Source organism: Lolium perenne, chromosome 1 (genome assembly GCF_019359855.2).
Source record: "Lolium perenne isolate Kyuss_39 chromosome 1, Kyuss_2.0, whole genome shotgun sequence".
Lineage (NCBI taxonomy): Eukaryota > Viridiplantae > Streptophyta > Magnoliopsida > Poales > Poaceae > Lolium > Lolium perenne.
In genome coordinates this window covers 151,582,141-151,594,714 of record NC_067244.2, presented here as the reverse complement: position 1 = coordinate 151,594,714, position 12,574 = coordinate 151,582,141, and the positions used below count along the sequence as shown (strand labels likewise).

At 46.1% G+C, this 12,574-nt stretch overlaps 2 protein-coding genes across 2 annotated transcripts; both read right to left on the bottom strand.

The window, feature by feature from the left end:
* Window positions 1–450: 450 nt before the first annotated feature.
* LOC127307617 (chitinase 8) lies at window positions 451–1,868 on the bottom strand. The gene is made up of 3 exons (XM_051338358.2): window positions 1,495–1,868; window positions 1,287–1,395; window positions 451–972 (listed from the first exon to the last, which is right to left on the bottom strand). The coding sequence occupies exons 1-3, from the start codon at window positions 1,775–1,777 to the stop codon at window positions 594–596; spliced, it is 771 nt and encodes a 256-aa protein (XP_051194318.1). The 5' UTR covers window positions 1,778–1,868; the 3' UTR covers window positions 451–593.
* A 2,609-nt stretch (window positions 1,869–4,477) lies between these two features.
* LOC127307611 (serine/threonine-protein kinase BSK1-2) lies at window positions 4,478–12,093 on the bottom strand. The gene is made up of 9 exons (XM_051338348.2): window positions 11,552–12,093; window positions 11,309–11,444; window positions 8,996–9,129; window positions 7,938–8,043; window positions 7,633–7,718; window positions 7,143–7,331; window positions 5,362–5,541; window positions 5,174–5,287; window positions 4,478–5,089 (listed from the first exon to the last, which is right to left on the bottom strand). The coding sequence occupies exons 1-9, from the start codon at window positions 11,915–11,917 to the stop codon at window positions 4,835–4,837; spliced, it is 1,566 nt and encodes a 521-aa protein (XP_051194308.1). The 5' UTR covers window positions 11,918–12,093; the 3' UTR covers window positions 4,478–4,834.
* Window positions 12,094–12,574: the final 481 nt, after the last annotated feature.

Sequence of the window (12,574 nt, the reverse complement as noted above, 5' to 3'; positions counted from 1 at the left end):
CCGACCAAAGGAGGGGGGACTTGCCCCCCAAGTCTTTGGTGTGGCCAAGGGTATGAACATGCCTGCCAACAAGGCATCCCCCTCTTTCCTTAGGGGTCCTGTAGCCTGTGGCTCCCTAGCCCTTGTAGGGATACCCACCCCATTCAAGATTTGCATTTTGCATTTCGTTGATGAAACATTTGAGATGGAATGTGGGAAAAATCGGGAATTTTATGACAACACAAAAACTTGTGAATATTAAATATTCAAAAATTGAAAAACATTGAACTAGTTTTGCCACATTCTAGTTGTAATGTTTCGGACCTGTGCGGTTTCAAATCTATATGCAACACTATATTGTTTGGAGGTAAAAAAAAAGAATTTTTTTTTTGAAAAGTGTTGGGTGCAGGTGTCATGGGGTTCTATCAAAACTTTCCCAAGGTATTAACATACTATAGCAATAGCATCAACCAGATCACGTCTTCAATTCTTTATTCCACAGTGGCATAACTATATGTCATTTATTCATAAGGCGCATATATATAGCGCATACTATCATAGACGTACATGCATACATTGTGACTGCCGTGGGGCCTACATTAATCAAACAAGTTCTAGGCTTGGGCGAAGTTCTGCTGGTTATAACAGTCGAGGTTGTCCCCGGCGTCCGTGCCGAGGATGCCACAGTAGCGCGTGTAGTAGCCGATACGGTCGACGTTCCTGTCGACGTTCGGGCCCGTGCCGCACTCCAGCCCGCCGTTGATGATGTTGGTGATCACGCCGTATCCGGGCACCCGCCCCGCAGCGGTATCGGCGGCCGTCGGCGTCCAGCGGTTGACGGCGACGTCCTGGCAAGAGGGCTTGTTGCCCTGCGGCGTCGTCCAGAACCATATGGCCGTTTTAAAGGACACCACCGGGTCCTGCGCCACCAGGTCAGGGTTGCCCACGAGGTCCTCTCCGATGGCGTCCCCGGCGAGCTGGTAGTTGGACTGCCTGGTCAATAGAACAAGAACAATATTTTTCTATTGTCAAAGCAGCCATGAATGATTCAGCCGGGTCGTGCGGATGCTTAACTAAGTACTACGTATTACACGCGATAACGAAAGGTTAATTTGGATCAGGTCGAGATGCATGGATTAGCTAGAGCCTAGTATCTAAAAATGTCAACACTGATGTACCTTTCAGTGAGATTTTTCCACGTATTTATTTCAGGCTATGGTATTTGAGTTGACCATTGCATGTATATGGAAGATGGATAGTTCAGAAAATCGTCCTCTTGTGCTTTAGTTTGATCAGATTTGGCTTACCCGGTCAATTGGATGGGTCCGCGTCCTTGGTAGGGCGGAGACGTTGGGGTTATCTCTTCCTTGAAGCAGTAGCCCCATTCGAACTGGTCGGCAGCGCCTTGCGTCCCTCCTTGTACGCGATCACGAACATGAACCAAGCACATGAGTACTCACATGATCATATTCATATCTCCAAATTAGAACGAGATAAACCGGTTGACCGACGTACCGGTGGTCTCGTGGGAGGTCTGGCCGAAGAAGGCGGCGAGCTCGCGCTTCACATCGTCCGCGCTGCCTGTGGTGCCGAACGACGGGAAGGCGGCGGCGGCGGCGATAAAGGCGTCGTAGGTGTAGAACCCGCTGGCGCACAGCGTGTTGTCGCGGTTGGGCAGCATAGTGTCGTACACCGACTGCGTGATGACCGAACCGACGCCCTGCGCCGCGGCGCCTCCCGCAGCCACGGCGAGAAGGAGCGCGGCCGCGCACACGGCGAACGCAGCGAACCTCGCCATGCTAGCGAAATCGACTCCCTTTCAGCTCCTGGTACTGTATATAAAATGAATGTACGAGGGCTTTGTACGATGCTGGTGTGTGATGAAGCTGCTGGTTTACAGTGGTATTTATAGCTGCTTTGATCGGGTGGTGCAGTGGCGGTGAGTATGCAGACAAGTTCCGCGCTTCTCGTCAGCCGTCACGCTCACTTTTCCATGTTGCGCTGGCGATCTTTGCAAGGGAGAAAAACGGTGACAGGAGGATGGACGCATGTGCCCCATCCTTATTGCTCATGTAGTCCTGCTTCTAGCTCAAAATACTCCCTCTGGCCCTACATAACTCTTTTGACGACCTGGAACAACGAGCAATCTTGTATTTCCTAAGGTATTTTGATAATCAATTTTGATCTGTTTTTTTCAGGTCTGAATTCCGGATTGGATGAAAATCATGTATCACCAATATTGTCACACCAAAGAACTGAGGGGCGATCTTGGAAAAGTCCCAATTCTTAAAGTAAAGACTCTACCCAAATAAGCTCTATAGTGGCATTGTAAACAACCTTGTATTCAACCTCAGTGCTGCGAGAGACAGTGCCTTGTTTTCAAGCAGCTCGACGCTATCAAAATGGAACCAAAAATAAAGCATATCCCCCATGGATCGCCTATCATCTAGACTACTTGCCCAATCAGCATCAGATAATGCAAAAAGAACTCATGAAGAATTGGGTCAAGGGTATAGACCAAAGACCCCGTGAAGTGCAGATAATGCAAGGTGCGTTTGACGGCACACCAATGTGTGTTACGAGGCGCATGTCGATACCGGAAAACTCTCTTGACAACAAAAGACATATATGGGCTAGTGATCTTGAGGTATTGAAGACCACCAACAACACAATGATAATTTGTATCATCATCGAAGGCAGAAGCTCACCATCAATAACTGTGATCCTATCCGTAGTGGAAATATGACCAGCGGTCTCCAAAAAGTACTTCTTCTGTGTCAGTGTCAAGCCGCAATCATGATGAGTAAGCTCCAAACCAAGAAAGAAATGAAGTTTACCCAAATCTTTGACAATCGTCAGCATAATTAGCGCCGTCGGTAAAGGTTCCAGCCACATGTTGCTAGTGAGCCATCGCCTAGCGACGTCAAGTGTATCCTAAGCTTTGGAGGGTCTGAATCCCCCTCCCCCATCCCCAAAAAATAAACCTTGCATGTGGCCTTGATATATGTATATAAGTGTGCTGGAGTTGATAGCGCCAATATTTCACTCACATGTGTGACCCGCTTCATAGACATGCGTTGTCAATGAGGAAGGTCCTCAACTTATATGAAGAAACTCCCACTTCGGGTCCACATGGAGGAATCCTGCTGAACTTGGGTTCCAACTTTATTTTCCATGTTGCAACGAATTAACCAAACACAAAGAAAGATAAAAATCTATTGTCAACCGCCACTCAGAGAATTTTAGAGTAGACCATGCTCACGTGCTAGGGTTTCATCGGAAATCGCACTTGTTAGAGTCGGAATTCCACCAATACTTGTGTATTCCAAGATATGTATCATATCATTGATCGACAGCAAATCATGTTGCATAAACAAGTCCCTCGCGGTTCAGGGCCACCGAACTCAACCTAAACTATCGATCTGGACTGATCCAATGGCTCAAACCCACACACCACTAGTTCAGCATGAACCCCACCCACACGTGTCAGGGATTTAGTGCAAATTTGTACTAACTTTGTACTAAAATCCTAACACTTATTGAATTAAGGCTCCTTTTATTTATAGAATAGGAAAGACATAGGAATAGGAAACCCATATGATTGAAATGTCATGACTAGTTGAATTTTATGGGAAGATAAGTTTTTTTTAGAAACACAGTACAAACGTAGACGCTCATATACACGCGCATACACTTACCCCTATGAACGTACACACGCACACCCTACCCCTATGAGCACCTCCGAAAGACTGGACCGGCGTATTGGATCCTAAAATTGACGAAGTCACCACAGGTGCCTCGCTGTCGACGGGTCCCACTGAATGAATATTCCGCTTTTATGAGACACACATATGTCAAATCTAGGATTTGAACTCTGGTGAGCCGGGGGTACAACCACCCTCCTAACTATCCAACCTCAGGTTGGTTCTCAGAAGATAAGTTCTCTTTGATTATGTCAAAGGATTTTTTCATAAGGTATGATCTCATGTTTTGTTCTATAGGATTTGCACTACAAGATTTTTATAGAATTAATTCATGTAGGATATATTCGTATGAATCAAACAAGCAAGTTGTGTATGAAAATTTTCTATAGGATCTAAATCGTACACAATTTCTATATAAACCCTATGAATCAAAGAAGGCCTTAGAGAAAGTAGAATCTTCAAATGAAGTATATCTGTAATTTTGGTGGAATCATACTTGGCACCTTATTCCAGGCTCGCTGGACAAAATGTAACCCGTGCCACAGCAACACGTTTGGAGTTGTGAGGACCGGCCATTTATCGGTTGCAACAGTCTTGTACTGAACCAGTTACGGTTCTGTTATTCAGGAATCGTATTTTTCGATGATTAATAAAAGAGGATCGCAAGTGTGCTCACAACGCTGAATCCCCAGCAAGGTTCATGAAACAAACAGAAATAACTGACCAGAATCTAACGACCGTACCGCCGAGACCTTGATAGGACTCTACAAAGCCCGCAAGATGAGCTCGAAGCCTGGAATGTACCGTGGAGCTGATATACTTCCAAACACATGTTTTCTGTACAGACAGGATATGTTTATTGGCTTTAGCTACAGGGACCCTTCTAAACAACCAGCAACACTCACTTACACTTAGTGAACGACAGTGTTTGCTGCCTGCGTCAACAGATGTTATATACATGGGCCCAAGAATGCACTACCTATCACAGGTATGCCATAAACAAAACAAGTTCCTTTTATCGCATTCACAAGACTCCTCAGTGCAGTGAAACATCTTCTAGCTCCTAACCACTCGGTACATCTTGGATCAGCGCAAGCCTCTGACTATATGTATACAGAAGATATGTAGCTTCTCCAAGTTCAAGATGGTCTTCATGGACCTCGTGCGTTCTTTTGCCTCTTCTCTTCCAACTGTGACGCCTCATTCAACATGTCGGTGGCATCACTCTGCATGTTTAGCTTGGACAGGGCGACTGCCTGCATGTAGAAAGCTGTGGGCCAATCGGGATAGACGCACTGTGCTTGCATCGCATCCCGGAGGGCAGCGTCAGGCTGGTCAGTCATAAGGTGGCACAAGCTCCGTCTGGCATAAACCGTTGGTGAGACCATTGTCCCGACATCAACAAACTGCGAAATAGTAACAAGCAAAGGATGGTTCAGAAATATTACAGTGACTCGGAGAACCCCTAACATTTCCAAAAAAGGCACTACCTGAGTATAACAATCAATGGCTGCTTTGAAATCCTTGTCTCGGAAAGCAAAGTCGCCCTGTTTCCGGGCGTCCAACATATCTCTCATCTGCTGTGTCCATTCTTGGAACGATAGCTGCAATGTGGATACTGATGAACATACAGCCCCATAGAAAGTACATGTTGGAAACACAGTACGGTGCTCTTTACCTCATTACTCCCTTCATCATCTCTGTAATGCATCGAGACTAGAATCTGATGGATGGCAGTTAGGTCCATCCTTGAACAGGCTTCTCCCATAGGAGAAAGAGGGTGTTGTGGAGTAGGACTAGGAGGCGCCTTCGATGGTTCATCAGGCTTCGGAACTCCAAGCATCACATAGGATGGCACCTGCTTTGTATTTTACAAGGGGACAGTGGTAATCATCAGAGATATATTTTATGGTACTCATCTGGCCAAATTATGATATTCCTAATAACACGTAACAACAAAAAATGTTACAAAGCTCGACCTGAATATATTACAAATATAACATACTGAACACAACTCGGGGCATAGAACCTTTGCACAGTACAGAACATACAATTATATACTTTGTGCCAAAGTGGCCATATGTTTAGTAAGGGTTATATTGTTTATGACTACTTAATACTATCATTTCATCGAGTCGACCGTCATGACCCTTATATGATTGGTCACTACACAGGATGGGAATGGACCGGCCCGGACCTGGCCCTGGACCTGGCCCCCATTGCCTCAAGGCCGATTTTATGGGCCATGGGCCGACCCAGTTCTAAAAATGCAGCGACTTCACTGGCCCGATGGTTCAATGGGGCCGACCCAGATTCTGGTCCTGGCTAGCAAATAACGAGCATGTTTCGCTAGCTGGATAATTAAGTTAGTTAGTACTTAGTAAAGCTATCGGTCAAAAATTACGTACTACAAAGCTAATTACCGCTAATTACCGATCTGACTGATCTTAACTAAGAGCATCTCCCAAATGGAGAAAAACGCGTTCCAGTCGCGTCCCCCAAAGCTAAATAGCGCTTCATTTTATGTCCGGTGTCCCCGGTAGAGTGTACAGAGTCTCTACCGGGGACGCCGGACACAAAAATAGCGTTCGAACGCATGCATGCAGTCCCTACTCCCCACATGTCATTCTCTTTTCCCACACTTTCTCTCACCTACTTTTCCCACATGGGGTGGTCCCTTCTATTAAAATGCATGCATCCGGACGCTGTTTGAGCGACGCGGCTGGAAAGGGTCTCTTTTTTGTACAGATTTTTAGTCTTTTTTTGTCCGGCGCGATCCTAAACGTGCCCCAAACCATTTGTACCGGACGTTTTTTGAGGGACGCGACTGGAGATGCTCTAAGCTGGCTTCACACGAGTATCACACACATGTGCGTCGAGTAGACGAGACGAGTAGTATTCCTTGAATCTGCTTGTACTCAAGCTGACGAACCGATGCATGCATTAATTATCATCCATTTCGCTAGGAAATATTTTGTAGAAAATGATGGAACATTAACGGACGAGCTAAGTCTCCACACCTTATTTGCTGCTAGAGCTGGGCCGGCCCTGCCGACCCAATGGGTCAATCGATGCCGGCCCCAAGGACCCAAATCTTGTTCAGAGCCGACCCACGTGACCCATTGGCCTCGATATTTTGGGTCGGGCCAGTGACCCGACGGGTCGACCCGGCCCATTCCCATCCTGAGTCACTACTCCCTCTGTCTGGATATATATAGGGGATTTGATTGTTGATTGGTAAGACAGGGAGCTGACAACCAATTACTACATTAATATAGGTTTACGTGATAAACTCTCATGTACACAACTGAAATGTCAAGAAACAGCAACTGAATGTGGAAGTTACACTATTAACACTAGCATTAGTACGGGGTGAAAGAGTTCTTTAGTAACGCTAAGGCATCTTCATTAATAGGCAAAGAGACAGAGAGTAAGGAATAGCAGAATATATGTGATTACCTCTGATTTTGTTTGCAAGGGCTGAAGAATGGAAACCAGCTTTTTTATATCAGGTCGGTCTCTTGGTTCGTACTGCAAACATTGAGAAGCGAAATTCACCAAAGTAGTAGCCTCTTCTGTTGAGTAGTTCCCCTCCAAATGTGAATCCATTAGTGCTTGGATGTTTCTGTTTCTTATCATATCAAGTGCCTGTATACAGCGATGCATATACCCATCATTATCAGTGTGCATACAAATAGTTGCCTTGCTAACTTGTCAAAAGCTTTGGTAAATAATGGTACAGGCTGTAGCTTCCAGATGCAACGATGCGCAAGATATTTCAACATTGCTTAACTTGTAAAGCTAATTATGTACGAGAAATGGCATTTGTGCTGAGAAAAAGCAAAAAAAAAAAAAATCTCTTGGCATTATATTTCTATATTTTCTTTATCAGATCTACAGCTGAAATGGAAGCTAAGAAAGCATGCTTAGCATTTAACAAGTAACCTACATGGGTAGGAGGTATGCGCTTTCCACTGACAAGATCAAGTAGTACAGTGCCGAAACTGAATATGACGCTTTCTGCTGTCACCCTGCCTGAAAGAACAGTAACTAGAATAAGTAATCATCGGTGTGTCTTTGCTACGGTCACAACATAAATAAAGCAGAAGAGTCCATATAACTACTATCCAAACAATTGATCAATGTCTTAACAGTGGCACTGCATTTTTCTTGCCACTTTGAGAAATGATGATATTCATACTGGGGATAAATAAAAGCATTGAGCAATTGGAATGCAACAATTTTTTCAAATACCATTTCTCAGATATTCTGGAGGTGTGTATGCTAGATTTGTGCTATAACTTTTCCCATCTCTGCTGTTTTTCATCAGGCCAAAGCATGAGAGACGAGCATCGCCATTCTGCAACCAGAAAGGTTTATTAGAAAATTTGAATAACAGGAGTGTTATATATTATATAATTAAAGCACAATACGAGGGTCTAAAATAGAGACACCACACTAATCCGCATCATTGTAATTGTTTTAGCTGTTAGATCTGTAATTTATGGTAATAGAGACACCACACTAATCCACATCATCGTAATTATTTTAGCTGTTAGATCTGTACTTCATGTGTTCAACTATATTTTCATGTGAGTATTGCCAATTCAAAGCTTGAAGTCAAATATGTGATTTACTAGTTCAAATTCTGTTGGTTGTTTGGTTAATATAAATTGATGAAAGCATAAATTCACCTGTCAACGTGTAATAGAAGTTGAAAGAAACCGCAGAGATCGAATCTATTTATATGACTCTATCTTTATTTTTGACACTGTAAGTATGGTAGTAGATTCGAATATTAAGCCCTTAGAAACTGAAATGTTACAAAAAATAAATCATTACCTACCAAAGTTCTATTTTTCTTAGATTAAGTGCCTATTATATATGATCACGTACTCAGCACAATTAACTAAAATTGCACAAAAAATCATCCAGCATTTTTGACACATTTAAGATAGTGCCCTCGCATTTGCGAGGGCCACCTTGCTAGTTGTTATAAAATGACATGTTCAATTGTTTGAGGCTTACAACATCACACAAGCCTACCTGATGAAGTAGTTAACAAAACAAAATAACTTGGATGCATGACAACCTCCAAATGCCTATTTAAGTTCTCGTAAACAATTTGCCTATAGGCTGTAAATAACCGAATTATCCCCCAACCCCATTGCGCATTATTAATAAACACGAAAAATCCAAGCCTCAAACCCTACTGAACAGCATATATATGTCCATCAGAACGGGAGAGTAATAGTTTGATTTGACGGAGTATTTCTGTATACTCAGACTGGCATGACTTGCTGATCATTTACCTCATCAAAGAGGACTCTGTATGCATTTAGGTCATGATATAAAGATCGCTCCTCATTGCTGCAATACCCCAATGCTTCAGCAATGTAGTATGCAACTCTCAGACGCATAGCCCATTCAATAGTTTGGTTCTCCCCTGCACAGGAACAAAAAGCATGGCGAAGAGCAAAATGAATTTGATCTCTGTTTCCACAACCGTACTTGTCATTAAGCAGAGATGGTAAATGCAGTGACTTGTCAGCATCTAATAAGTGATGAATCGACCTTAGCTTTTCCATGATTGTAATAAGTGATGATGGACCTGCGGTGACTTTAAACTAAGTTTTTAATAAAAAAAAGCCGTGTGCATCTATTGATGCAGAGGCTGGGGCTATGCTCCTTTATCGAAAAAAATCTAAATCGGAAAGTATTAAACTAGCGATCACAAGCAGTGATGGGTGTGTAATATAGGAACAAGTTATCATCGGCGTATAATATAATAAACTCGAACATCCTCCCTTGCATCCAGGGTGAAAATCAAAATAACCAGGGAACAGGGGAGCTGAGCACCTAGAGGAAGGTCATTTCTCAATCGAAAGTGCTTCACACACGACAAATCTTGTCCGATCTGTGTACGATACTCGTTTCTCTTGGTGTTAATTATTTCTCTTCCCAGTGCACAAGTTCATCCAAACCGCAGTACTGCCGAGCCTAGTAAAAATACCATTGGCTCCGAAACATATATCTCCAACCGCGTCCGGCGTCGGATGGACGTGTTTCATTCGTGTTGTGTTTGGGGCACGTCGCTCCCCAGCCGCATCCCCCAAATAAAATTTTAAATATTTAAAACTTAAGTGAATTTATTCAAATTTGATATATATTACATAGATTTGAACAAAATTCGATAAAATTTAAACTAAACCCTAATCTAGTAGTACTTGCGGCGGCTAGAGGCGTCGTAGTACTGGTGGAAGTTGTACGTGTCATCGACAACGACGTCCTGCTTGCCGCGCTTGTCAGGCTCGTCGACGGGCTCGTCCTTCACCACACCACTTGGCCCAGCCTCGCCGTCGTCGGTGAGGTCCACGAGTGGCTTCCACGAGTCGCAGATGGACATGGTGATCGCAGCGTCGAGGTCGCCCCTCCAGGCGTCCTTGTCGTTCAACGACGCCAAGCACGCCGCTCGCAAGCCAGGGCAGTCCTCGGGGTCATCGCTGTTGGCGATGAGACGCTGCTGCCGCTCGTACTCCGCCAACAGCGCAACCTTCCCGGCTGCCTCGTTGTCCTGCTCCTCCTTCACCTCCGGCTTTGGGATGAGGAGGGCGCCGCCGGCGCGCCTGTGCTACTGCCGGCTAACGATGTTGCCGTCGCGCCTCGGATTGACGGGCGGCGTCGCAAACTCCGGCTCCTCCTTCACCTCGCGCTTAGGCACGGTGCAGGGCGCGGCGCGGTGCGACGAAGAAGGCGCCGATCGCGCCGACCCTGATGAGGAAGAGTTGGATGAGGACGAGTACACGGCCAGTTTCCAGCGCCGCACGCGCATCAGGAGCTCGAGGTTTGGGACTCGCGTCGGATCCTTGACAATATCGGGCCCTCTTTCCACGCCGACACAGGAGGCCGCTCGATGCGACACTTGGACATCCACCCTAACTAGTTTTTTTAATCAATGACCGGCGGGACCGAGGCAAAAGCAGGATGACACTCTGCCACGGTTCGTTTACATATTATAAGTTTCGAAAAAAATTGAATTAATTTGTTTGCCTGTAATACTTACTCGTGCCAGTTCTCAAGTGTAAATCCAATCCTTATAGTGTCATTTGTATATTTTTTCAGTTTTATATAAGTCAGATACAATCATATGTTTTCTGGGGAATTGGCACATGTAAGATACATGTAAATATTTATTTTGTATTTTAAAAGAACTTTAAATAACAATTTTTAAAATTTAAATAAACAGGTACGTTTACACCTATTTTGATGGGAGAATAGACCAGGTCTTTTCTTCCCGATCCCAAGTCAGAGTTTCAGCCCAAAGCCAAACCGCTCTTTGCCTGCGTGTGATGAGTTGGATCGTACAGAAATCGGATGAAATTTTTCGTGTGTATAGCATCACTCTTTCTCAATTATCAGTAGCTTAATGTGGACATTAAAATGCTGCAAGCAACTGCACTTGGAGTAGTGCAGCGCAGACAGAACCAAATTGGACGAATTCCGCACTCGCTCACCACATCAGACAATTGAGCAAAAGATTTCCAAGCTATGAAGAATCATCAAATGGCACGGGTAGCTAGAGACTCTCTGCTCAGGGATATAGTTGGGCAGTGGGGGGAACTCACAGTGGAACAGGTGCTTTGCGAGGGTATCGTTGGGCATGAACTCGGCGACGAGCAGCCGCTCGTCGCCGTCGCAGCAGTAGCCGATAAGGTTGGCCAGCCTCCGGTGCCGCAGCTTGCCCACCCCCCTCGCCTCCTCCTGCAATCCAAACCAGCAATTCGTCAAGAAACCGCGTCTCCGCGAAGCTCCCAATTTTGCCCGCCATGCACCCAGTCCACGGGCGGGTCTTCTCTAGTCCAGCGTACCTCGAACTGCTTGGGGTCGGGCCAGGCCATCTTGGAGAACTTCTTGACGGCGATGGAGCGTCGCGCGGCGCCGCGCTTGAGGCGGCCCCGGTAGACGAGGTTGGGGGCCTTCTCGCCGCTCTCGGACACGATGTTCCCCGCCGCGAAGCCGTCCGTGGCCGCGCGGAGGTCCGCCAGCGAGAACTCCGCGAGCGCCGGGGCCTCCTGGTCCCCGCCGCGCGCCCCCGGCGGCGGCGGCGGCGCGGCCTTCTGCGCGCTGAGGGAGAAGGACGGCTGCGGCGGCGTAGGGGAAGGAGGAGGCCGCCGCGGCCTGGCCGGCTTCTCCGCGTGGACCAGCTCCCGCAGCGAGGAGCCGCAGCAGCCCATGGAGCGTGAGGAGGGAAGCTCGCTCGCCTGCCGGTGCCGGTGCCGGGGCTGTTCGGGCGGAGGAGACGCCAGACGGGGACGGTTGCTGCGTTGCTTGCCGCGGATTCTGGGGTCTTTTCTTTCAGAGGTTTCCTCCTCGTGCTCTTGGGCGTTGCACACTTGCACTGCGACTGCAACCACCGTGGGTTGGAGGAAGGCAGACTTTGTGCAACTTGGGTCCATTTCGATGTCACTAATGTGTACGCACGTATCATTATGGCACGTACACGCGCCAAGTCTCAAGCGTGCCCCGTACACAGCAGCTGATGGCGACCAAAAACAATTTCGGTAGTCTCGCAAAGATTCTGTGAACGCGAGAGCATGTATTGTGTAAATAATAAATATATACAACTACAGTATGAAGATTTCAAATTAGACATGTCAAATCATGTACCTTGGCTTGGCTCCAACACTTGGACATGGTGGAGGCGGCTTCGGAGCAGTGCGCATGAGACACCCTCTCTAGCTTTAACCGGTGAGCCAACGATGATTGTGGCCGGGAGTTAGGAACCATTTTGTCCCCTATTGTTGTGTTGTTTGGTGGAGCATTGTTACCTTATTTCGCGGTTGCGATTTATATGGTTGTTATAAGTTTGGCACGTATATGTCGATACTATA